Source organism: Macrosteles quadrilineatus, unplaced genomic scaffold (genome assembly GCF_028750875.1).
Source record: "Macrosteles quadrilineatus isolate MER2022 unplaced genomic scaffold, UCM_ALF_1.0 Scaffold_17__1_contigs__length_3442018, whole genome shotgun sequence".
Taxonomy (NCBI): Eukaryota; Metazoa; Arthropoda; class Insecta; order Hemiptera; family Cicadellidae; genus Macrosteles; species Macrosteles quadrilineatus.
The window spans coordinates 313532-340883 of NW_026542610.1; the positions used below are offsets into that span (position 1 = coordinate 313532).

At 34.3% G+C, this 27352-nt stretch overlaps 2 protein-coding genes across 3 annotated transcripts in view; one reads left to right on the forward strand and one right to left on the reverse strand.

Annotated features, from left to right (window-relative positions):
• The first annotated feature begins 47 nt into the window (after window positions 1–47).
• Window positions 48–4486, forward strand: LOC129005204 (acyl-coenzyme A diphosphatase NUDT19-like). The gene is made up of 3 exons (XM_054434036.1): window positions 48–116; window positions 1428–1632; window positions 2821–4486. Exons 1-3 carry the CDS (start codon window positions 48–50, stop codon window positions 2982–2984), a joined length of 438 nt encoding a protein of 145 aa, XP_054290011.1. The 3' UTR covers window positions 2985–4486.
• A 7402-nt stretch (window positions 4487–11888) lies between these two features.
• LOC129005164 (ceramide transfer protein-like) overlaps window positions 11889–27352 on the reverse strand; it is a 34363-nt gene continuing 18899 nt past the window's right edge. For both annotated transcript variants that reach the window (XM_054433981.1, XM_054433980.1), the window contains exons 7-12: window positions 18197–18361; window positions 16936–17170; window positions 14958–15019; window positions 13672–13827; window positions 12577–12712; window positions 11889–12161 (exon numbers count right to left, since the gene is read on the reverse strand). In XM_054433981.1, coding sequence (XP_054289956.1) covers window positions 12034–12161; window positions 12577–12712; window positions 13672–13827; window positions 14958–15019; window positions 16936–17170; window positions 18197–18361 — 882 coding nt within the window. In that variant the 3' untranslated portion in view covers window positions 11889–12033. The remainder of the gene's footprint in view (window positions 12162–12576; window positions 12713–13671; window positions 13828–14957; window positions 15020–16935; window positions 17171–18196; window positions 18362–27352) is intronic.

A 27352-nucleotide genomic window follows, 5' to 3' on the forward strand; every position in this document is an offset into this window, starting at 1 on the left:
CTGCTAGCTATATTTTTCCATTTTGTCAGCTGATTAGTTTAAAGGTTATGTTAGGTGTTGTCTTGTCAAGAAGTAGACTAGAAAGCAAGAATGCAGATCTGAGATCAAGAGAAAGTGTAAATATTAGTTTCTAGGCTTAAAATATAATCGATTTTGCATAGTTTCAGTGACAAAGGTTTCGCTGTTTCTCAAATTTAACTCATAAATCAATAAATAATTTATTTGACTAGATTAACATGAATGCCTTGGCTATGTAAGAATATATAAAATACAACTTGTATTAAAAACTAGAAAACATTAACTTAAATTTCGACCTTTTGTACATGCAAGGAAAAACATGAGTAGATGGAAAGAAGCTTCTTCTTTAATAATAACAACTGCATCCAAAAGTAAAGTAGGTAAAAAATCTCCCATCACTCCTAATCATGAGAAATATAATTTTGATATTTTAGCATTGAAAAAGAATGAAACATTGCCATCTGGAAATCCTCAGATCTGTGTTTTCCCTGGAGGTTCACTTAGTATTGCAGACTCAATTCAAGATTGGGAAGGCTTATTTACTGAGTTTGGTCTTAGTTTAAAATGTATGGGTAATGGATCAAGGCTTCCTATATTTAGTTCAAATAGGGAAGGTGTTCCAAGGTGGCTGTCACTAAAGATTACTGCAATCAGAGAGACTTTTGAGGAATGTGGTCTTTTACTATGTAAAAGTATAGGTCAATTGCCATCAGAAGCAACTGATAATGTTTTGGCCAAAAGTACGAACCATTTAGCCATAGATAAAATTGATTCATGGAGACAACGAGTCCTAGAAGATCCATATCAGTTTTTCTCTTTATGTGAAAGTTGTAAATGCTATCCAGATGTTGAAAACTTGGTTCTTTGGAGCAATTGGCTCACTCCAAGCCATATGAATGAACGATTTGATGCCGTTTTCTATTTTACTCATTTGAGAAATTTGAATTTAGCTAATGTGACTCCTGACAACAAAGAAATATCATCAGCCGAGGTAAATATATATATATATATTTTTTTTATAAAACATTATTTAACCTATTTTTTTACCTACCTACAGTATTTTATTTTAAACATTTGTTCAAAATAATCAAGCTAAACAAGTATGAGAAGGTTTTTTTTTAGGCAAGGCTATTGTTTAGCAAAACACCCGAGGGTTAACGGACGTTGGTATAACCCCTCCAGTACTCTTGCCGGCATTGGCACTGAACATGAGATCCATGTTATAGTGAACAGGGCTGTTCTGATCGCTTTAGTTATTCTAACATAATTCATGGCCAGGAATTACCCGTACACTGTAAAATATAGCCTACCTATTTCATTGGCTTTTAACATAATATAATAACATTGACTATATAACACTAGTGTTACATAGTCAATGATAATAACCTAATAATAATGCTCTGTTTTAGTGGCTCTCCCCAAAAGAACTGCTTGACCTGTCTAACAGAGGAGATATTTTTCTAAAGCCACCTCAGTGGTATGAGATAAACTCTCTACAAAGTATAGAAACCTTCGATGGTCTAAATCGACTGATCGGTCACAAAAGTAGTAACTGCCATTTATGGATGCCAGTAAGGATACATGCAAGTGATGGAGAAATTTCTTTGCTTCCAGGTAATTTTTAATGATGGTACCTTAAGTATAGGTACATGTTTTCTTTTTAGGTGAGAGAAATATATTTTTTGTTCTGTAGCACATTTTACAGTGCATCAGTATTTGTTTATTTTTTTATATAGGTACTGAACACACAGGCCTACAAGCTTTTTTTCATAAAAGGTACATTTTTCATTAGCCCTAAACCAGGGGTTCCCAACTGACCCAGAATAGCATCATCTCCCTTGATATTAAATAAATAAATCTTTATTGTCACATAACATTTAAATATAATATAATATTAAGTTTAGGCCCTATTTAATTTAATATGGACTTTATTAATCTGGATTGCTTGAATCTCAATTTTACCAGATTAACTACTAATTTGAAGCCAGAACCACTTGGGCTATGTGGTGTTGAACAATTCCATGCACAATCAATATTCTAAATCAACTTCAAGAAATATTTCATATTGGAGGACATTATTTTAAACGTTTTTACTAGCTCGCTTTCTTGTCTGTTCAGTACAAATTTTGCAATTGATTTTAAACCAACTTCCCAATGAGCTTTTAAAATATCACGTTTTCAAATGCACTAAAAAGTATAAAATAATTTAGAAATATAAGAAGAGGAAGAGGGGTTTGTGACTGTGGGGATTTCCCCACTTCTTGAAGAGCTTCGACTTCTTCTGATGTTATGGCTCATGGACTGGGTCGGGCCATCTGCCCTGGTAGCTCAGCTACCTGTCAGTGCTTGTTGGTTGAGGTGATTTAGTCTATCATCTGAGGGCGGAGTTGGTTGCTGGAGGAGATCCCTGATGTGGTCCCAAGACATCACGTCTGCTGTCTGTTGGAGTTTTGCTGTCTGGATGTCAACGAGCTGTCTGATGGTCGGGATCTGGGCTTGGAAATGTGGACAGAATAAATACTTGTATGATTTAAAACAAAAAATGTTAGGCGCGTGCAATAAAATAATAAAGATAATAATATAGAGGGGATATTCGTAAATTAGCTATTTTATGCACCCAGCGTTTTTCGTTTTAAATCTTACAAGTATTATTCTCTCCACATATTTCTAAATTATTTTATACTTAATAGTGCGTTAAAAAGCGTGGTATTTAAAAAAAGTTATTTTACTTATAAATTTCTTTTGTGCATGATATACATAGACTATTGAAAGTTTGTTTTATTAATTTGTTTTCTATTCCAGGAGATGATATGTATCCTGATGATGTTGACCCGTTCTTCCCCACTCCAATATTAAGGAAGGGACAGACAATATCTTCATTGAGGTGTAAGAAGATGCACAGAATGGAACACTTTGGTCCAAGGATTGAGATCTTAGACACTAGGTCAGACTCTGGATCTGTCTGATTTCATAAATTCTTTACTTTATTCTGAGTCTAAAAGCTGTTCTTTCAGCTTCTTGGCCGTTGTATGATGGAACGCCATTACTTCAGGTTTTGGATGCGCCAGTACTAACAACATATCTGTGATTACTACATATTTGTAAATTGAAAAGGTGAAAATATCATGTGGTTAAGGGTGCGCTCTACCTCAGCTCAGATTTCTAAGTACGGTTGCTTAACCTGATGTTCCTATACTTTGCACTAAAGAGCGCTTGCAAGCGTTTTGAATCTGGGGGATTACATCGTTATCCTTAAAAATTTTAGTAAACTAATAATTGCAGATTCTTGTTTTTAAGAATCTATTGCACTTCCCCCGTCTGTTATTTTATTCTCTAAAAATTATTTGTATGTGTTAAAACTCATGATAAAAACGTGTATTTTAACATTTTTACCAACCTTTTAGCCCAACATAAAAATAAAATCTAAATTAAAAAAAGCGCAGGACCTACAATAATATTTAACAAAAAATATGACACCAAGATCTTTTAAATTGGGACTACAAACAGTAAGAACCAAAACCCTTGCACTTGCGTGCCAGACGGGTTGAGCGCAGCCTTAACTCTGTCAACTGTTTAATGATTTAGGCTTGAAATACAAATAGATGACATAGGTGTATTTTTCAATTCAAATTAGGAACACAATTCCTAGAATGTTCTAAAAAATATTTACTAATTTCTAGTATCCTTATAATAGACCTTAAAAAATAGCCGTTGTCTTGTTTTATTTCTAATAATCTTTTTAAGCCAATGATTTATAATGCTTCTCAATACTTCAGATTACAGATGCAGATAGATAGATTTCTCGGACTTTGATTTTCACAGATAGGTAGTGGATATATTTTAGTACCATGTTATTTTTATGTTTTAAAAACTTTGTACACACTTTACTTACAAATAAGTTGTTTGTTTTTTTAAGTAATGTATAGTAAAATTGTGTGAATAATTAAATTTTAATTTGTTCATTTTGCAATGTTTTGCTTGTCCTAGGCCACGTTTAATCCTGTTAGGTTACGATAGTGGCCATTAACACATGACAGACTTTTAAAGATTACTTTAATTGACACTATTCAATGTACCAATTGACACTATTCAATGTACCAAGCATGTACAGATGACGAATAAAGATATTTTTATTTGATTTGATTAAGTTTGTTTAAAAAATTCTAAGGTGAATATTTCCAAATGTTAAGCTTTGTTTATAAAAGGAACTCATGTAACTGCAAATAAAGGCTCCAGGTTTTAAGTTGTTGCCGTCTCCTAGTCAAAAATTTGTTCGTTTTAGAAAATTTTAAAATAAAATAAAGCAAAACAGTTTTTTTTTTCATTATTCAGCATTATAGAACCAGAACTCTGCCTTGCGACAGTAATATGGTAAAGTAAAATAGTGTGGGAATATGCTTGTGTGTAATATTTTTTAAACCACAGTATACAAATTTTATAACATTTAAACTTGGACAGTTACAACTAAGTTTGTTGATAGTGTTATCTCCCAATACTTGGCTCAAAATACCTATGTCTCACCGTTTCTGGTATTTATATACTTTATGACCTACACCGCATCCCGGTCAAGGTCGAGCTTCTTGGCGTGGAGAATACCCTGGATGTAATGTGACACACAGGTAAATTGTCCTCACCCTCCGTCATCATTGGTATGACTCTGTCCACCTACAGCAGTCCTACTAACTTTTGAGCCTCCAGGCGGGACCTTTCCCAACGCTGGCAGTGGGTATGTTCCACGACATCGGGTATGCCTGACGAAAACCCATTATCATTGGAAATAAAAGTATTCAATAAACTCACATTTCAAAAGAAGCGAACAATTATTTAAAAACTTTGAAAAATATCATTTTAGAAAAAATTATATTTTGAAAAATACTCCATTATCCAAAAAGATTTGATAAATTAAATTCTTTTAAATAGTAATTTTGTATGATTGCTTTATCATCTTTGAATTTCAAAATGTTATTATACTATTAAAGCATAAGTTATTTCTCGTTGAGTGTTAAAAACTACCTTCGAATTTGTTTAATTTTTATTGTTACATTGTTATGATTGTTCACAGTTCCCATTATGAAGTAAAGATCAAATGTATATACCTAACCAATGAATATTATTTTGTGCATTTAAAACTTCCTGGAGCATGTTACTGTCATCATATGTTCAAAAAAGTTTACCAATTCATAATATTTACAACCAAGTACTACAGTTATTATGATCCAAATTATTTTGAGGCTTTTTTTGTGGACTAAATCTAAAAGTGTATAAGCACCAATCCAATTTCTTAGATTAAATCAATGTAAAATTTAATGCTGTGATACAAGAGACAGAATAGTAAGATGGTGTTTCTTTTTTCACACAGTCAAAGCCATTCCTTAATTGATGAAGAAAAGCTATGTTTGCAAGTTTTGTTGGTGACCTTCGCGATATGCTTCATTTATTTAGTTACCAGATCTATGAGATTTGTTGAGGAACAGTTTGACAAAACTTCTAAGAAGATCACCAAATTAAGGGCCAGAACGAGTGACGTGTTGAAGCATCAGCAGCCAATTTGTGAAAATATTCTACATTACAATCTGGCCAGGTACCGTCATAATATTATAGCCAGTTACCTCAAAGATTTACTAGATGATAATCAAAACAGTTCTGACGAGTTATCAAATCTTTATCAATGTTATCCTCAAAAGGTACAACATAAACAAAAGTTAAGCTATGAAGCAAATTGCTCACAGATGTTTGATTTGATTTCAAAAATCAGTAACCAAAAACCTTTAAGGAAAGATGTGTCTGCCAATAAGAGTAGTTTACTAATCAACACCAATAAACAGGGAATTACAAGTAGTCAACACTGCCTGGAAAATAACGCTGTGAAAGGCAAACAAGGTGAATTGATGAACTGCCAACTATCGAAGCTTTGTAAAACACTGGAAGGTCCCAAAAGATATTCTTTTTTTGAAGAACAGAAATCAAAAATACCAAAAAGGAGCGTAGATTTTAAGAATAGCAAAGAGAAATTTCACAAGAACTTTACAGTTTATACAGCTCTTATTAATGCTCAGCCAACATTTAGAATAAAATCCCAAATTAAACAATCTAAACTAGCTAATCATAAAACAAAGCTAGCTAACCTAATTATGAAAAAGAGAAATACAAAACTTCCTGAGATGACCTTATCTACTACTCCAGCAGTGATCTTAGGTGAAGATAATAAAAAACTAATTAAACATCCAAAAACATGCTTTGAACATCAAGATTTACATGAAATTGCCAATAACTCCGAGAATTATTCCAACTTAAGTTCCACACGAGAAACTGACTGTGATTCAGATATCAGCAATGACCTATCTTCTCAGGGGTCGTTCTGTGATGTACTGAGTCTACAAAACATTCCTCTAACAACCATAAATGAGGAATCAGCAGAAGAGAATTGTCCCTCGGAATAAATTAATAGGTAAAAACCATCTTTGTTTACTTTAAATTGTTTATCCTACACAAAATTGTAAATAAAAAAAATCTGTTAAATAAAGTTCTTACACATTGTCATATTTTTGTTAATTTAGATGGGGTTGGATCAAATACAGTCGTTTGATTTGTATGCCAAACTAGTTGCAAGGCAAGGGTATAGCTACTAGCGAATACGAATAGTAGTGCTGGTTGCAGTAGCGCCAGTCAAATTTTTTAAGCGACCGGCGCTACTAATTGGGACCGACGGGATTGATTTGTTTAGTATCTTATATAACTAAACTATATACAGTATATCTATTATATTATTAAAGTGATACAATCAAATTTTATGTAAACGGTTAAGACCATTTACCAAATAAAAATATAGGCATATGGCACATCAAAATGAAGCTTAGAGTATGTAGATTTGCCGAAAAGTATTGAAATGGGTGAATTTCCTAAGGGCTCTGCCCCACAGGCTGATTTCCAAAGGGCTACGCTTGGCATGCTTCTAAAGTTTAGATGATTTTTTAATTTAATTTAGTTCATGAAACAGCTGGTCAGTACAATGAACTGGTGTTTGTTTATTTACTCGAAAAATATGTTTGTGGTGCTTTATGTAGATTGAGGAAGGTTATGTTTGGTTTTAAAGAAAGGTTGTATACGTTTTGTAAAGTATTGCTCAAAGTTTCATTTTGTAATTTATATAGTAAGCTACGTATAAAGAGGCTTGACTAAAATTGAAGAATTATGGTAAAACATGTCATTCATGAAGCATCAATATGAAGCAATTGATGATATTGCTACACTGAGGTATGTTGTCATATTCTTTTGGATCCATTAACATTAAAAGTAGGGGTTTGAAAGTAAGTAGGTTTACACTTTTAAATTCGTTTATATTTTCATACTAAATCATAGAGTTGTTGTATTTTAAAACACAAATCAGCACCACTTTAATAGCTCTCTGGGTCACATTTTCTTCCCGTTGCAACGCACGGGTATAGCAGCTTGTATACAGTTAATCATTTACTACCACAAAGTCTTCTTTCTACATCAATTACAATTCCATAATACCCCCGCCACAGCACAGCTCCAGCCTAAGCGAATTTCCATTTGTGTGACTTTATTTTCAATTAAATCTAATTCAATAACATTAGGTTTAACGAGTATCTAGGTTATGCTGCTACAGGGAGGGTTACGAAGTGTGATTTTAGGAAAATACTATTAGCTTAGTATAGAATTAATAAATTTGCCAAGTTTGATAAAAATATATTCATAAATATTTAAAGGAATTAAAGAATTTTGTCAGCTGTTTCAACTGCACAAGTTAGTTCTATGATATTAAATAGCATTAACAGGTTTTAAGGTTTACCTACAGAGTGCAGCACTATTATTTTTTTTTTCATTTATGACAACAGCTAATTTGAACCAAATAGCAACAAAAAGCTATGGTACACAATGAGACCTTTACTTTTTTCTATGGTTCAAGGGCAGTGGTAGAACAAAAGAACCAAACAAGCTGCGTCTTACCGATAATTCAAGATGGCAGGAGGACGAATTTAAGTATCGTTTAGGGGGAAAAACTGCGTATTCAAAATAAGCGGATAAAGAATGTCTCAATTAACAATGTATTTGTTCAATTATTGTCCTAAATTATTTCCACCATTAATGAGAGAACAAACTGTGAGATGTGAAACATTCCGTGCAATAAGCATTTGATAATTATATGCCAACCCCGTACGAAGGACGGGTACTCTGCTAGTACTGCATACCACACAGTTGGTCACCTCCTCATCTTAGTTGTGGTGTAAATAGAAACTTCTGTGCAGGGCCGCCGAGAGAAATTCTAGGCCCCTGTGCAAATTGCAACTCGGGCAAATACTCATTGTATTGATACATTTAAGGAATTAAGAATATTTACAGTGGTAAATCTTTATATCTTTCAAACAATAATGTAAGTAAAAACAATGGGGATAACCAATTAAAATTAGAAAATGTGCACTGCTATGACTCAAGAAATAAAAACGATTTTGTACTCAATCACCACAGAACTAGTCTATATTAAAAACAACTTGCATATGCTGGAATAAAATTTTACACAACTTACTACATTAAATTACAATTTTAACAGATCCTATTTTTTTAGAACATTAAACAACATCCTTCTAGATCATCCAGTACACTCAAATATAAACCAGAATATCCTTATATATAATACGTGAAGGCGATTTCTACGAAACACTACTCCTCCGTTAATAATGGACGGATTTTTTACAAACGATGTGTAAAAATGAAGTATTGTTTGTGTAGATGCCCCCTTTCACCAATTCCTGTAATAAAAGTCATCTGGCTTTGCCCCACAGGCCATCAAAATCCCAATGTACTTCTTATGGATAAAAGATTTTGTTTACTTAAACCATAAACCGACGAATAGTTTGTATTAATTACAGCTGTTCATAGTAAACACATGATACACACAAGAGCGTTCGTTTTCAGTTTCGATAACTGGAGTGGAGTGATTGATTACATTATCTTTGAGTTGACTCTTTTAAATCATCGGAAATTATGACTGTTATTTGTTTTTAAATAAGGCCCGACTTTGCAATTGCTCGAATTTGAGCAACAGTTGCACTAGTTGTATATATTATTTGGTTTCTAACTTAAATAGTCAGATAACTTGTGTTATTTTTTCTAGATAATATTTTGTGATTTCTTTTTACTTTTGGCACTTTAAACATTAAGCAATTATACACTGAGTAGTATAAATTCATGTTTAGTTTTAGTCATTTAGTTAGTTTTAGTCTTGTTGCCATTCATGTAAAAAAGATTTTATATTGAATAAAGTGAGTTTGAATCTTGACTAGGATAGTGTAATAAGTTTTTATTCTTACAATAAATCGTTAAAAGAAAGCTACCTTAATTGAGTTTCACTAAAGCGTTGAGCAGTTGCAGACGCTATGACGGCCCGCTTCCGTCACTTCGAAAACCTGACAGCACACAGCCAACAAAATAACAAACACACAGACAACTTGCATACTATAAAAAATACCCCCGCCGCAGCAAACCTGCAGACTAAGCGAATTTCAACTCGTCTGATTACATTTTTACTAAAATATTTCCATAAATAAGACATATTATTCCCTATTTAAATAACATTAGACGCATGCTTACGAGTGCTTAGGTTTGCTGCTACGGGGAAGGTAAAAAGTGTTTTTTGACCATACGTCAATAGTATAGGATGAAAAAAATAAATTTGCCAAATTTTATCAATATATACCCATAAACAAGTAAACTACAACAATTTTCATTTTCTCCATAAGAATAACATGGGAATTTTTAATTACACTATTTTTGAATTTTCTCCGTGACCATTAGGCATACAACAGCGCTTCAATATACTAAATTATTTCTTTTTTTAAGCTCTACAAAACGGTTTTGAAAGAAATCGCAAAATTGTTTGTTTTTAGGTTCAAAAATGGGAAAAACCCATTTTTACCCCATAAAACCCCCCATAAACCCCCGTTCCCATGGTCCGATTATGCTGGATTGCGAACTCGTTCAAATAAACGTAGGTTTACACGTTAGCACCAAATTTCATCAAAATCGGATCATTTTTGCTCGAGTTATCGCGCTAACGGACACATATATATATATATATAAATATATATATAAATATATATATATATATGAATTTAAACGGATGGTGTTTTTGGCCTCTAGGGACCTCAAAATGAAAAATTAAATCGGTCTCGGGTCCAGGTCTTACCATGAGTACTACGGTAATAGCTTATTCCCTATATGGGAAATTCGCTAAAATGAGTCGGTGGACATAAAAGTGGCGACACGAGCATTGACCCGGCTCAGACTCTCCCCCCTGGTGAAAACTAAACGAAACAACCTCTTCCCATTTAGAATATCTCAACAAGCAAATACGCAAATTGTTTAGAATGCGGGGTGTCAAGTTCATGTTCATGTTTATTCGCACATAACATACAGAGTTTACAGGTAAATGTACAGGTGCTTCATCATCATAACATTTAAAAATAGTCCTTTCTTAAAGGTCCTTCTTATAGGTCCTTTCCTAAACTGGTGGGAAAACTCACCACCAGGAAATAAGTTGTGCGGCGCCGCACGAAATTGAGAAAAGAAGGAAAAAAAAGACAGTGAACTAGGGACAGAAGTTGATCAGGCTTCTGGACCCAACACACTTTCCACACTAACAAAGAGTACATACGGAGCTCCCCAATGAGGCTTTAGAAACAAAACATGAGCTTTTCTAAAAACCTTACTGGAATCGGGATTGCCCAACTGGTCCGTCACCGGAGGGAGAAACCTCAAGATGCGGTGGGGACATGTCCACCGATAACACAACTTGACGGCTCTTTTGTCCACAGCCAAACTGACTGGATGAGCCCTACAAAACACAAGATCCCCCAGCTGGAAAGGGTTAGCCACAAGACCTCGATTGTACTTCCTCCTCACTAACTCCCTAGCCCTAATGAGATTACGTCTGGCAGCTGCCCAAGTATCTTTCACCTTAGGAGTGCCAGGCGATGGCAGAAGGTCACCGATTTTCCAAACATTTGCCAACGGATTGTTTGGTGGAAAACCAAACAGTAACTCAAAAGGGACCGCCTTGTGACTCTCATGGTGAGCAGTATGTATTGAAAGCAAACTGGATCCAGGGAAGCAAACTGGGTTTCATTGTCCGAAACTATGGTGGCGGGTATTCCGAAATGTAGAAAGAAATGGGTTCGGAGCACCTGAGCCTAGAGAGCATTGACCCGGCTCAGTGTATAGCTCACAAAATGTTATGGAGGAATAGGCAGGCATCCAACATAATTGTAGACTTGTTTATTTTTTTTATTTTGATCCGGGAAGAACCATTGTAGGTGTAGGGTTAACAAAACAAATATTTTGTCTTTCCAACTTTCTGACCTTAAACAAATTTTGATTGTTATTTATTATTAACATAATTTTAGTAGCATTGGGCTACTATAGCATAACGGGCCCATCTAACAAAGCTAAATTTGGCTAAAACTTAAAATTACGCTGCATTGTAAAATAATTACAGAGTATCTAATTTACTTGTAACATAAATCTAAGATAAAATTAGTTGGAATTTTCCGGGCCAAATAGTAACCAGCGATTTACCTCTGATCAATTAAATCCATCATCAGGTGTTACTTTGTCAATCATCTACTTCGTCTGCTTGAATCTTTTAACATTCTTTCTCCCCAAACAAGAGGTGAGGCGCAGTGCCTTGCACTTTATTGCCTACCCATACTGTAATTATTCATGGACCATTTCAGTTGACCCGCGTTCCGATTAACCCAATTATAAATAACCAGGATTTTAATGAACAGCTCGAATAGTTACTATCAACTGAGGTAAAATGATCAACCACCAAAGGAAAAAAATAACTCAAATTAGTGTCCACCTGAAATTTATATCAAAATACAATACATCATCTCATCTTATTTACAAAAAATAGGTTAATTACATAATACAACTAAAACTAACATTGTCACAAAATTAAATACAAAAATGATCAGTGTAGATATATTGTAGAGACTAGAACATGATGGGCTTGTCCTGAGTTTGCCCGATGACGTAACCGGTGAACCGTTTGAGGAACTTTGGGTACTCGCGCTTGTAAACAGCGCGAAGAGCTGAGGCTGGCACCCATCCACCGGGGTTAACTGCAAGCAAAAACCAATCTCTATCAAATTCTATTTTTTTGTGGTAACTTTGTTTTGTCACAGATTAGTTAGGTACAGAAGAAACTTGCTTATGGGACGACCAATAGCTTTCAGCTCTAGTATGTGATGGAAATATACTTGTGACGAGCAAGGAAGAGCCTGAGCGGTGAGCACTGTGTGGAAATTCCTATTGCACAGGGCACAGGGTCTTTCTCCACAGTGAGCCTTGTGGAGAAGAGTGGTAACACTGTGGAGTTGTTGTTGTTTGTTTGCTAGCAATATCAAGATTACTCGTCATGCGCAGTGAACGTGTTAAGGAAATATTTTAGTAAAAATCCTATCAGGCATTGGAAATTCGCTCAGCCTGCAAATTTGCTGTGGCAGGGGTATTTTTCTCTGTAATTGTCAATGTTACCTTGAGAGCAGTAGGTGATCTTGCAAGTGATGTTGTCCCTAGTGACAGATGCTCCGTCTGCAGGTGGTGTGATGATGGTTTGACACAGCATACACACAGTCAGGTGTATCCGCACATACTTGCTGCTGCTCTTCACCTGCAACACACACAAACAAGAGTGGTAAATGCTAGGTGTGCGAGCCTGACTAATGGGGTGTCAAACTATCGAAATGTCCAACCATAGGGAGTATATTGGACATTTAACACACAAAGTACTCAAAACAGGAGAATAGTACAAAACTTGACATACTTATCAACTTACATAGACTTTACATTCTTTGTCTTTTTAAGTTACTGAATAAAACAGTTTGCAATATACAACTGTTTTTCACTTTGGATGTCAGAAAAATCATGTATATCAATGGGATGGTTAAAGCACTGAGTTTTTCCGGGCATGAAAACAATAAAAAGCCCCTAGTTTCTGGCCTTGTCAAACCTGTCATTGGCCGCTGCCAACATGTAATGTTATCACTGTCATTCACAAATGCAGAAAAATCCTGAAACACTCTCCTCACTGTCGTGGGTTTTTTTTCATTGTCTCCTGCAGTAACGAAAACTTTATCATCGTCATTCGCAATCACGGAAAAATTGTGATACAAACGCTGTCATTGTCATCTTGGCATTGTGATTTGTAGAAAAATAAAGGAAAAGCCCTCCTTTTGTATCCTTTTTTTTTTGCATCTCCTTTTGTATATCCTTAATCATGTCAGATATGATCCCCATGAATAGCAGTATTAAATTTATTACCCAGTATAAAAAATCATAAATTTGTTGCAATTTGCATTTATTACATTGTTATGATGACTATAAAACGATCACACACCTCGTGTTCGACTTCAGGAGATCGTTTACACGTGCTAAGTAGAGAGACCTTGTGTAGGTCTTGTGAGTACCTTGGAGAGGTAAGTTAATAGAACACACAGAATATACACAATATTTTGTCTCCTGTGAGGCCTAACAAAAGAGACTTTTGTAAATAGTGTGGTGAAAACTGGCAACATCCATTAGAGTAACTACTTTATCCAACTCTCTTTGTCTAGATAACAGTATTGTTACCTGTCCTTGGTAGTCCTTGTTCTCTTTGTCACTCAGAGAGTTGTTGACAACCACCCAGATGTCACCAGCGTCTCTGTCCTGAGGGTCAGGCACTCTAGTCATATGTGACCAGAACAGTGCATCTCTCTGTGACGTAGGCCACACCCTCTTGTGTACCTGTGGGACAAAAAATATGACTGATCACCGGACGCTTTATAAAGAATCTGCATTAAATGGCTTTGTATGATAGTGTATGTAGGAAGTGTGGCAGGTCCAAGAGAATCACCTCCTTTTCGACTGTGGAGCTCCTTAACATTTTAGAACAACTCTTGGTGATAAGTTCTCTAAGTCACCTTTTTGAGGGAAGATCTTAACGGTAAATTGCAGGCATTGAGGTGCCTGGACATTGAAGAAATGCATCAACTGACTACGCCATACAACAGTCCATCGAACCTGTATGATCCTCTTAGAGATGAGATAACACCCCCTCTTACAGCAATCTCACTAATATTATAAATGTGAAAGTTTGTGTGTGATTTTTTATTTTTATTTGTTTGTTTTAAGTTCAGTCACACATTAACTACTGGTCGGATTGGGCTGAAATTTGGTACTTTTTGCATTTATGACAACATCTAATTTTAACTAACTAGCAAAAAAAGCTGTGATATACAATGAGAACTTTACTTATTTCTATTGTTTAGGTGCAATGGTAGAACATTATAGCACACCCATAGCTCACATTCCCGATTAACATATAGACATATTCTTATCTCAAAAATCCTTTTGGGCTCCACCCCAGTGTCTCTGAAGTTTCCCATGTTAACCTTATGAGTATATTCATATTTAAAAGGAATTAACAAATTTTGTCAACTGTTGGTTCTAGGATATTAAATAGCATAGCAAAATTATAAGGTTTACCAACAGGGTACAGCATATTACTCTTTTGCATTTATGACAACAGCTAATTTGAACTAACTAGCAACAAAAAACTGTGATATACAATGAGAACTTTACTTAATCTATTGTTTAGGTGCAGTGGTAGAACATTATGGCTATGGTAGATGTGCTATACAATAGCATACCAGCATACCGTAAATAAAAGAACAACATTTTTGTCTCATTAGGGGTAAACAAAAAATTCAGTGCTGGTATCATTTTTAAGCTTGCTAACTCGGATGCTCTGGAAACATTACTCCATGGTCAACCCTCGTACTTTGACAGTACCGTATTCAAATATTTTAGTAAGGGGGGGGGGGGGGGGTTATAGATAGTTTAATTTCAATCCACGATTAATCAGTGTAGTTTACCTGATGGAACACCAATGTGTCTTCTCTGATTGTCTCTACCACGGTCATTTGTTCAACTGTTGCTGCAAACAAAATATCAGAGTAAGTAATAAATAATAAACAAACACATACATTTTACTTACTTACCTACACAAGATTAAATAACTAAGCACAATACCAATGTAGTTCAATGTAGTGATACCAGTAGTTTAAAGACTGTTTTGATTAATCTAACAGTCCTCGGCATGGTAAGACACAGGACCATTTGATCATATTTGATCATTTTGATGTTTCCAGAGGCCAAAAATGCAATCCCTTCAAATGTTTAGCAAATTTCCTATTGCCTCAATAGGGTAGGAACTATTACTGCAGGTGGCATGGTAAGAACTAGACTTAAAACCAATTTACTCTAATTTTTATTATCCCCAGAGGTCAAATACAATATTCATTTGAATTTGTAATTTATACTTATATTTATAATTTTTTTGTAATTAATATTTATATTTTAGACTACCGGTATGTGTTTATGAACACGATAACTCAAGTAATCTTGGTCTGATTTTGCTAAAATTTGACAAGAATGTGTAATAGATTAATTTGATTAAGTTTGCGAACTAGCAAGATTGGGTAATAAAAACGGGGTATTAAAAAGATTTAAAATGTTACCCTTCACATGAAAATACCGAATTTTCATTACATCCATCATGTAAAGCTTAAACAGATGTTATGAAGCTTTGTTGTTTCATTAAAGGTTAGAGAGTTAAATTCCAAAAACGCTAAAATCATTCCAATCATTTATCTATAAAAGGTATAAAATTACCTGAGTACTGCCAGAATGATCCTGTTGGTCCTTACGGATTACGCGTTTCGAGGAGCTTAAGTCCTCATCATCAGATCTTGTACAAGAAACACATCTATCACTTCGAAAAGGTCGTCAAAAGTTTAAATATACAACACGGACACATAATAAATAAACACATTTTACAATTACGGGTAGGCCTACCGACAAAAACTTGCAATGTCCGACCGCACAGTTGTAGGTTAAAGTCATGACTGCCTACCCTGTCGATAGGCAGTCACTGGGCAGTACTGTCGGTAGGCCTACCCGTAATTAATTGTAAAATGTGTTTATTTATTATGTGTCCGTGTTGTATATTTAAACTTTTGACGACCTTTTCGAAGTGATAGATTTGTTTCTTGTACAAGATCTGATGATGAGGACCTAAGCTCCTCGAAACGCGTAATCCGTAAGGACCAACAGGATCATTCTGGCAGTACTCAGGTAATTTTATACCTTTTATAGTTTGTTCTGTGATCCAGAGACAAAAACAACTCAAAATATGAAATCATTTATCATTAGCAACAAAGCCTGTTGTGGTTTTCAACAGTCTCTAGAAAAATACAAGTTCTATATGATTAGATGATGCATACCAGCAAACCCTACGACCATAAATCTTAAAAATATCCAACTTTCATAAGTATTTTCAAATCTACAAGGATGAAGCTTTCCATTGACCGACTAATTTAAAAAATCGGTCCAGTATAACTGTACATTTAGTTGTACAAAGTTAAATAAAAATATCTCTAACTCAGTACTTTCTCATCGCTATAAATTCGGGGGTTGCTTAGCTTTTATGCAAATATCTTTAAATGGGGAGGAAATCGACCAAGTGAAAGGTGATATTCTCATAGAGAATAAAATTTACTACAAATTACTTTTATGCATTTCTTGAAAATACTCAATAAAGGCAGCCAAAAGTTTACTCCAAATAAAAAAAAATTAAACCCCCTGTTTTCAATCTATTCATTGTGAAAACATGTTTTATTTTTTCATAAATCCTAACAAAAACAAACTTTTCTAATTATTTGCAAGTCCACGGGGTGTAAGCTTTTCAACGACCCATTAATTGATAAAATCGGTCCAGTAGAACTGTAGACTTAGTTATACCCTACAAAGATTTTTAAAACTGGATCATTATAAGAGTAGATGTTAACTTACATTCCCACTCGTGCCTGTACTGAGGACTAAAGAAGTAGTGGCACATCTCTCGACCAGTCACTCCTTTGACCACATGACATGCCTTGAGTGGGTCCACCACCAGTCCGTTGACTTCCTCCTCTCTCCTGTACATCTTCATCTCTCCTTCCTCAGCAAACAGCTGCCATCCTCCCTTCTCCACCTCCCCCACCCCCAACTTGGCGTAGTGGATCTGTTCCCCAGTCACCTGTATTACCTGCAACCACAGCTCAAAGTAAGAAACCCTGCTGAGCGGGGATCACCTCCTCTTCCTAGTTCAGTTGTTGACCGTAGACCAGAAGTAGTTTTCAGTTGCAATGCAATGGTGAACAATCAGCATTATACATTATGATGGTCACGATAAATTTAGCTGTAATGCAGTTCATAGTTGTTAGCTTATGGAAGTAATGTATATGATGTCCGTGGGAAATTTATAGGTGACTAGCTGGCCCGACAGACCTCGTCCTGTCCTATTGTGGTTTTATGTCACATGCTCGTTCATTTTCAAGATGAGCTCGTTCGCATGGCTCAATCACGTCCTGGTTGAAGTTCGTTCGCTACGCTCACTCACCTTTAGGTTGGAGCTCGTTCGCTGCGCTCACTTGCCTTCAGGTTAGCTCGTTCGCTACGCTAACTCGCCTCCAGGTCGAAGTTCGTTCGCTACGCTCACTCACCTTTTGGTTGCAAATTAACTGTTCTCATAAATTAAAAATAAATATAGTGCTGCACCCTGTTGGTAAACCTATTAACTTTTTAATGCTATTGAACATCACAGAATCAAATTGTTTAGTTGCACCAGCTGTTAAGATTCTTTAATTCCATTTAAATATGAGTACTCATAAGGTTAACATGGGAAACTCCAGAGCCACTGGGGCGGAGCCCTATCGACAGATCTGCACCAAACTTCACACAAACCATCCTTGAATAATGCTTAATAATTCCTGAAAGTTTCATTACAATCTGTAGAGCGGTTTTGGAGTCCATAAAGGACAAACATACATTGGATTTTATATATATAGATTTAATATGGTCGCCATTTTATTAAAAAAGTATTAAACTAAACCTGACGTCAATATAATTTTATTGTTTAGTCTTTACAAATTTGTAATAACAAGGTCTGAAAGTAAATAAATTTGGAAAACAAACCGAGGAAAATATCTAGAATATGGAGCACTGGCAGTGATATGGACACATACATGCACCTTCGTGTAACTTATGCAAAGAATTCTATAGTCAGTTTTACCTGTGGCCACAGTCTGTGCTGGTTGGGTCGAGCTGTCAGTGATTGCCGAGGAATGTTTGGCTGTTTCAACCTCTCTCTCAACATAGCCTCCTCTTCCAGCTTGTCCAGTCCCGTCTCAACAGCATCATAGAACTCGTCCTCATTCAGTGTGTTGTGAGGACCCTCCTGCAACAAAACAATAAATCAATAGCTATAATACAACAAAATCTTGCCAGTATCGCCACTTTTACTTGAAAATGAAATTCAGTCATATTTACATGATTTTTGCGACTTACATATGGGTCAACGGTCTTAGGCCTTGTACAGGTAGAATCACACCACTTAGCTGACCTCAAACACAATGGGGACAGAGTAGGGACACTGCTGCCACTTGTCGTTGACAGACTCTAGTCAGATGGGATGTGATTCCAGTTCTTAACTAAAGCAAGATATTGGCTGCTAAAGGCTTGTGTGATTGTACCAAGTCAGAAAATCGAGCTGAGCCAAGCTTAAATTCTTGTGCTACAAAATCATCTTCGAGGACTGCACAATGAAAAATTACTGTAGCCGTCGGGATTGTAGAAGATGATTATAATGTTCCTGTAACTGCAGATGTTCACAATTTTGCAGCGATCGCAGAAGCCAATGATGATGTGTTTGAATGTGTTTTGCAAACAGCAAGGTTAACACACCCTTAACCAATCCACTCCATATAATCCTTCGCTTGGATTAATTGTCTCTGCCTACTCACAAATCTGATTGTCTGCTAAACGTGTTAAAACTAGTTGGTTTAACCAACCTTATTTATAAATCTAAAGACTTCTGCTCCCATTTGGACTGTTTTTGAGTTTTTATTGATTAACTGAAATGTGTTGTATTTGGTTATCTCCAAGCTGATTTCTACGATTTTATAATTTGGAGAGTCAAAACTTGATTTTTAATAGTGTTTCAGAATTAATGAGCATGATACAAATGTTACAATACGGTTTAAAAATCAAAAGAAAACATTCACAAGAGACAGTTTGATTTAACACTATAATACAAGAAAAAATTAAAAAATTAGGGTCAAAAAATTATCACTCAATGGGAATATTTGAGAAAAACAAATTATATGGGATTCAAATGTTATAACAAAAATTATTCAGAAATAATAGACAAAATACAATTAGAATGATAGAAAACAACATTTAAATTTACAGAGATACAAAAAAAAATTAGCTGCTTATCATTATTATATGATGAAGTAGAGTTAACCAAATAAACGATGACACAATTAACTGTTTAAACTAAGTTTATGAAACAATGAATAGAGAATAAAATAGCTACTTCCCTATACTAAAATTCACTAAAAAACAATATATTGAAATATTTTCAAGAATGTTCCTGTTATTGGTCTTTAATCCTCAACTCGATTATTAGAAATGTTGGTTTCACAGACATTTAGAATTTTGAAAATTATGAAATACATTTATAAACATTAAAAAGCTTCTCAATTTTGAATAGAAATACCTTAGATTGAACTAAACGCTTTATTCAGAAGGCCTACTTTATAAATGTTTTAAAGCAACAATAGAGGGACATTGTGGTGAAAATCAATTGTCCCCATTTCATCCTCATTTTTGCTGCCACGTGGCAAAGATTAAACTCTCACCTCTTGGATGTACATTAGCAAACACTTTTGCATTACATCACTAAAAACTTTGAATCAATTTATTACAAAGAATGAAAACACTCTTAACAAAAGCTTTAAAACCAGCTCAGAGCAAGAATCACTTACACAAGTACCGGAGAGTGCAGTATAGTGACACACACAATATCTGTTCCCACAAGTATGATTTATCACAATCACATCAGTGATTCATACACACATACATGTCCAGTAACCTCGTATCACTCCTATTGTATGCTATATCAGATGATTATCAGAATGTAACACAATACTGCAGCATTCGTGGTCCAATGCTTGTCACAGGCCAATTATCATGATTACGCCTAATTGATAACAGTTGCGATGTAAAACCAACTTGATATTAAAACATTGAGAAACTTTTTCATAATTTAGTGTCATGGCCTATTTGTTGATTTTCAGAGATCATTTTGAGCAACAACAAAAAAAATTCTCCGTATTGGTGAAGTTCAGTAAAAGAGCCAATTGATAATATTGCAGTTTGTTTAATCAGTCTTGATTGTTTTTTTTTTGTTTGACATTTTAATGTTTCTTTACATAACTTTTGACACTATTTATAATAACAATAACATATTTGAAATAAAATCATATTTATAACAGTATCTTAAGAGCGAAAATTATTCCCCCGTGAAAAAAATATTGCCCTTAGACTTGGACAATGAATTGTAGACTTAGTTCTGTACTTCTACTAAGTACTTAGTTTGGTACAAAAACATAAAAAATTATAAAATTATTTTGGTATTTTTTAGGCAACGATTTATTTTTTAAGTGAATTTTCAGTTAGAAGTAGTTTAAGATCACGAGATATTGTTTTAACTAAACACAAATATTTAGTATAGAATTTTACAACTCACATACAGAGCTTTCTAGGTGTTGAAATCCATATGTTCAAATAAATGGCAGCAAACAACATAAATTACACCAGTAGAACTTACTAGACCTAGACAGTGTTTTCGATGAGTACTCATTTATTCCATCTTTAAATAATACAATATTGTAATTGATTTCGTCAAAAAAGAAAAACACTCTCATTTTGGCTTACAATGCAGTTGGGCAAGAGACATTCAATTTCTTAAGCACAAGGTCACTGCTCTACATAGGATTTGTACTTATAAATATGTTTACGAGGGGAGCCGTGCAAAATTGCACATTCTAATAGAGTTCAAAACTAGTTTTCGAGGTAAAACATACAATACAATATTTTTTTACGTATCAAATTGTGTTTGTTTAAGACAGTACAAGGTGAATAAAACTACTAATTTACAATAAATTAAATTTGATTTTTGCAGATTTATACCATCCTACTTCAATCAGGATATAATTATCACTAAAAGTAGCCTGCCTGGGCTATTTAAATTTTTCATGAACTGCTTGTATCTTGTTTACAATCTGACTGTGGTTAAATATGCAACTGCAGAATCAGCTGAATAATTCACATTTAAAACCGTTAGAAAGAAAGTTGGTCAGCAGTACTGGTTGTTTGAAAGTGAACTCTAGAAATAAATTTAATGTAAGGTGACAATGCCCTAAATTATATTATCTTGTTGCCAATTTATTCCTCCGCTAGATCATAAGCTTTAAAATGACACCTATATCGTATAAATAAGTTTAGGACAGACAAAAAAATGGTTGTTGCAGAGAAAACTTTTTGAATGAAGTACTTCTGTTACCAGCAAGTCATCAAGCATTCTATACAACTAGTGCACCTGTTGCTCGAATTCGAGCAATTGCAAAGTATTACAGGCATTCAAAACTAATAACAGTCGCAATTTCCGATGACTTAAAACAGTCAACTCAATATTATGTTAATCAATCACTCCACTCCAGTTATCGAAACTGGAAACCAACTCACTCTGAATACGAAAGCTCTTGTGTTTATCATGTGCTTACTATGAACAGCTGTAATTAACACAAATAATTTGTCTGTTTAAGTAAACAACATATTTTCTTTATAAGAAATACATTGGGATTTTGATGGCCTGTGAGGCTAAGTCCAAGGACTTTTAATACAGGAATTGGTGAAAGGGGGCGTCTACACAAAAACTACTTAATTTTGACACATCGTTTGTAAAAATCCGTCTATTATTAACGGAGGAGTAGTGTTTTGTAGAAATCGCCTTCACGTATTATATATTAGGATGCCTAAAATGAATCAGGCTAAGTATGAAATACAGCTCACTGTGCCTAGTCATTCTAGCCCTTTGGCACAAAAGGTAGGCTACAGTATAAAATATGTTGTAGGACTTTTCCCTTGTGTTTCCTTGTTTGGTACTAAGTAATTTAATCTCAAATAAAGTATTACCGCAACACAAACTATTTCAATATTATAGAGTAAATAGTCTTTTGGAACAAATATCTTTATTTTGTAGTACTTTGCCTGGCACACCCTTGTGAGCATTCTATAAAATGCTAGGCATTATACACAATCAGTCAAAGTGTATAAAATCCTATCGTTATTGCTCCATTACTAAACTTAACCCTTAGAGTGCCAGGCAAGAAATAAAAGTAACGCTAAAAAAATGCTGATGATTTTTCCCGAAGGTCGCGCTAAAAATGCCGAGCGCGATCTGGCGATTTTTAGGTTAAAATTTCGTTAAAATCGAAGGTACTTTCCTGTTAAAGGGAACATTCATTATTATCGATGATTTTTTTTTCGATATATCGATATTTTTGTTTACCGATCCATTACATATTGACAACTGATCTTGTTTAGGCTAAAATATTCTATTATATGGATTAAGAAATGAAACAGTTCTAAGCTAACCTAACATAACCAACCAAACTTGCTGTACCATTTAAAAATTGCTTTTGAAAACAGAAAAGGCAAGTTAAACATGGAATGTTACACAGCAAGTTTGGTTAGTTATGTTAGGTTATTTTTTAGAACAGTTTAATTTTAATATTGTTTGTCGATACTGAACAATATTTATCGTAGTTGTCAGCTGATATGTTTCAATTTGTTAATATCGATATATCGAGAAAAAATCATCGATAATAATGAATGTTCCCTTTAACAGGAAAGTACCAAATCGAATTTTCGATATTTCGACCAACGAAAATCGATGTATCGCATCTAGTAACTTTCGACTCAATGTTAATATATGGGTTAAAAGAATCCGAGTATCCATTCGGTTGTTATGACAACTGTTCGATCATTACGAAACGTCCGGTCAGCCGGACGTTGGCACTTTTGGCTCGTTTTAAAAACGTCCGGTTCCCCGGACGTTGGCACTCAGAGGGTTAATATACTTTGCCAGTAACATAGCCTATATTCCTCATAAGGTTTATTTAGTTTAAAATAAGCAGAATTATATTTACTCTTGATTTATGATGTAGAACAAATTCAGAGAGGTTTAATGACTTATCTCTCTGGATTGATTTGCAATTTTAGAAGGTCAATTACTTCCCACCAACAGTGACAAGAACAGGGTGTAATGAAGAGATAAGAAAGAATGTCGGAGATAAGAAGTGAGAAGACTATCAAACTTATCTCAAGGTTATACACTGGGAGTGTTTGTTTATGTTTTGATGTGGCTTGTATATATATAAATCTAACAGATTTACAGTTTGTAGAAAAAGTCAAATGGTTCAATAATATTACTAAAGCCTTTAACTATTGATGCAACAATATACTTCAGTACCCAATAGTCAATGCTAAAGTGCATCAGATTAATTAAAATATTCCCAACACAAGATCACAATAACACACATCTACTCTGTTGCAGCATGAGCATGTACAGTGCCATATAGCCCAGTCAATAAAGGGTCAAAATAATGCTTTGTCGGAAGTAATTAGTGAAAGGCTGATTTTTTCATGGATGTTAGTAGATCGTATAAGGAACATTTTCTAAAAAGTCCCCGCCCCTCCCCCTCTTGCTTTCCCCCCTACACCCTTTTAAGTCTATTTGTGTAATCTTTTATCAATTTATCAATATCTCAGAAACGAACAGCAATAGAATAAATTTTGTTTCGCCATTTCAATCCTTGAAATATTCTCTACAAAAACGTTATAAGAGTGTAATCGATATATTCAGTAGTTTTCTTGTAATTTAAGTTTGAATGTAATTTTTTTCAATTTTAAATTTCAACCTTCGTGTGTTAAGTTGATTTGTATTGGAATGAGATGAGATAGAGCAAAGTGTTTTATATGAAAAGTTAGCGTTTTTCTCAATCTTTAAAATAATATAGGTTTTACTTATTGTAATTGCAGCAAGTTGACAGAATCAGTCCGAAAACGGGAGGCGGCGTCGGGCGCAAGAGCGCTCGCGGCGCGGATCTGCGAGTATAGTTAGTCAAGTCAACCTGTGTTTTTAGGGAGGGGAAATTAGTAAAAAGCTGATTTTTTGCCCATCGACTACTACCATTTAGACAAGAGTTTAGACAAAACTCCCTGCCCCTACCCCCCTTGCTTCCCCCCCCCCTGTGCCCCCCTAAACATATAAAGTGTAACGGTTACGTAAATCACGTTTTTTTCGATTGTTAAACGACATATTGAATTGCAATTAGTTTTATTGTCTTTGTTATAAAATTTTCTACAATAACGTTCAGTTAACTGTCGTCGTAGCTGTTACCTTTTGCTCGTTATTTGTATAAAAATGTAAAGATTTTATATTTTTTTGAACATATAATTTTATTTTTGTCACCTTAACTTTTTTCGCTGACGTTTCATGAAAATATGTTGTAGACAAAAGTTGTAGCTGCTTTCATTAGCTTTAATATTATGTTTAAGTATAATACTACTTACTTTAATGAAAATTCTGCAAGATTCTGCCAGTGTAATGCAGTATGTGTACTCAATCAGTGGGTTTGGTCTAGGTGGGGCTGGCGCGGAATACTATCATTGTTGTAATGTGGAGAATTTGTTTTAAAATTAAGATACACTATTGTATTATCCTTCCTCCACTATTGTATTATACTTTTAACACCGTCATTTTATGAAAGTATTTTTCAAACAAAATTGTAGCTGCTATCAGCTTTAAAATGATATATTGAAACGTGTACTTTATGGTTATGTAATACCAGATATTAACCGTCAAGGGACCGTGTGTACTATTTTATATGTGGCGCTCCATAGCTGATCCGTTACCGTACTCGTGCAAGACGTTTCTACCCATTATTGTATTCTCTCAATTTTTTTTTATTTTAAGACACCAAAAAACAATAGGAAAGCAGTCGGTTGAGTTCATACTGTAATTTAACTACTAAACAAACTATAAGTAAATGTATTGAAAATAAGAAAAATGATCGGGCTGATTAGGTTAGGTCTAGGCTTGAAGGATTTGTTTACCTTGTTATGCTAGGTTTTTGAAACAACACATTCACACCGATACGTGTGTAGGTCGTGGTAGACCTGTTAACGATGTATTAAAAGAATAATTCTTAAAAGTTTGCGATTTCATTGAGGAAAATGATGATTGCCAGCATAATATTCCTAACCTTTTGCAATTGATGAAAAATATATCAGGCAGAGACCAGGTTTATGAAACGAAGTTCTTCAAAAAATTATTACTTAATCACTTGGTGAAAGACTTCTTATTAGACTACGAACATAAAAATAAATCCTCCATAGTTTGTTTAAGAGATAGGGTGGACAAGATTTTCTCTGAAACTTGGTACTCTTTAAAAAAAGGCATAACAGTGATAAGATTATAAGAGAATTGTTTCTACAGCTGCGGTTTTGATAAGACGTATGATGAGTCGTCTTATCCCAGTGTTAAAAATATAAGATATGGGGGGAAAGAAGTTTTAAGGGGAAATTTTGAATTCGATGTATAAGTAATTCTTAACTTCAAATCATGATAATGCAAATATTTTGTTCAAAAATAACATCCTATAAAATTATTACTTACATATAAAATGATTTTATGCTTTTAAACTACAAAGGATAGAAATAAATTGTATTAACTGTACATGGGTTTTGTTTCGGTTGTTCTTTTAGCAAATTCATCATAGGGAATAAACTATTACCGTAGGTCTCATGGTAAGGCCAAGACCCGGGCCCGATTTAGTTTTTCATTTTGAAGCCCTCAGAGGCCGAAAACACCCTCCGCCGTTAAAATTCATAATTAAAATTTAAAACTTAAAATCATATATCCATATATATATATAATCACTTTATATATATATATATACATGAGTCAGTTAGTGTGATAACTCAAACAAAAATGATCTGATTCAATGAAATTTGGTACAAATATATCAATTTACGTTCATTCGAACGAGTTTGTGAACCAGCATGATCAGACTATGGGAATAGGGGTTTATAAGGGTTTTTATGGGTTAAACGTTGGTTATTCCCATTTCCCCCCTAAAACCACAAAATATTACAATTTCTTTCCAAACCATTTTGTAGAGCTTAAAAAAAAAATAATTTTGTATATTGGAGCAACGTTAAACGCCTAACGATTACGGAGATAATTCATAAAAATTAAGTTTTAAAATCTCCATTTTATTCTTTTGGACGATAAAAAAACTGTTGTAGTCTGCTTGTTTGTAGATATATTTTAATTAGATTTATTTATTTCATAAAAAGCTATCAACATATCGATAAAAGAACACTCTTCAATACCTTGGCTGTAGCAGCAAACCTAAGTACAGTATTCATGAAAATAATCTGATCAGGAAATAATTCTGACGATTTTAAGGGAATGTTTGAGTAAATATCCAGCCAGGTAAATGAAAATTTGCTTAGTCGCAGGTTTGCTGCGGTAGGGAATGGAGATAATACATTAGTATACCTTAAGTAAAAGAAAAAAAAAAGAAAAAAAACACTCTCCATTTTACAACAATGATAGTATTGCAACGCCGCGCCAGCCCAACTTAGATCACTGATTGAGTACGCATACTCCATTACACCGGCTGAAACTCGCAGGATTTTTATTAAAGTAAGTACTATTATACATCATTTTAAAGCCAATGAAAGCAGCTACAACTTTTGTTCTAAGCATATTTTCATAAAACGTCAGCGGAAAAAGTTAAGGCAACAAAAATAAAATTATATGTTAAAAAATATATAAATTTTTACTTTTGTATACAAATAATGAACAAAAGATAAAAGCTACCACGAAAGTTAACTGAACGTTATTGTAGGAAATTTTATAACAAAGACATTAAAACTAATTGCAATTCAATATGTCGTTTAATAATCGAGAAAAACGTGATTTATGAAACCCTTACACTTAATATGTTTAGGGGGGCACAGGGGGGGAAGCAAGAGGGGTAGGGGTGGGGACTTTTGGCTGAACACTTGTCTAAATGGTAATAGTCGATGGGCCAAAAATCAGCCTTTCACTAATTACTTCCGACACAATCCCTTTATTGACTGGGCTAATAGTAGTTACCTTATATTCAATTTAAAGGTTTTTTTTAATGATATTAGTTGAACCATTGTTGAACTGTCAAAAACAGATGTTTTATCTAAGTTTAGTACTTAGATTTATTGAGTAAGGATAAAATAAATTGATTGTTTCCCAAAACAACACAGTAATCAT

Excerpts from the sequence above, each read along its gene's own strand:
- LOC129005204 (XM_054434036.1), top strand. The coding sequence starts at position 48 with ATGTTAGGTGTTGTCTTGTCAAGAAGTAGACTAGAAAGCAAGAATGCA. Across the intron at positions 117-1,427 it reads ATCTGAGATCAAGAGAAAGT|TGGCTCTCCCCAAAAGAACT; the intron begins GTAAATATTAGT and ends GCTCTGTTTTAG. Across the intron at positions 1,633-2,820 it reads AGAAATTTCTTTGCTTCCAG|GAGATGATATGTATCCTGAT; the intron begins GTAATTTTTAAT and ends TTTCTATTCCAG.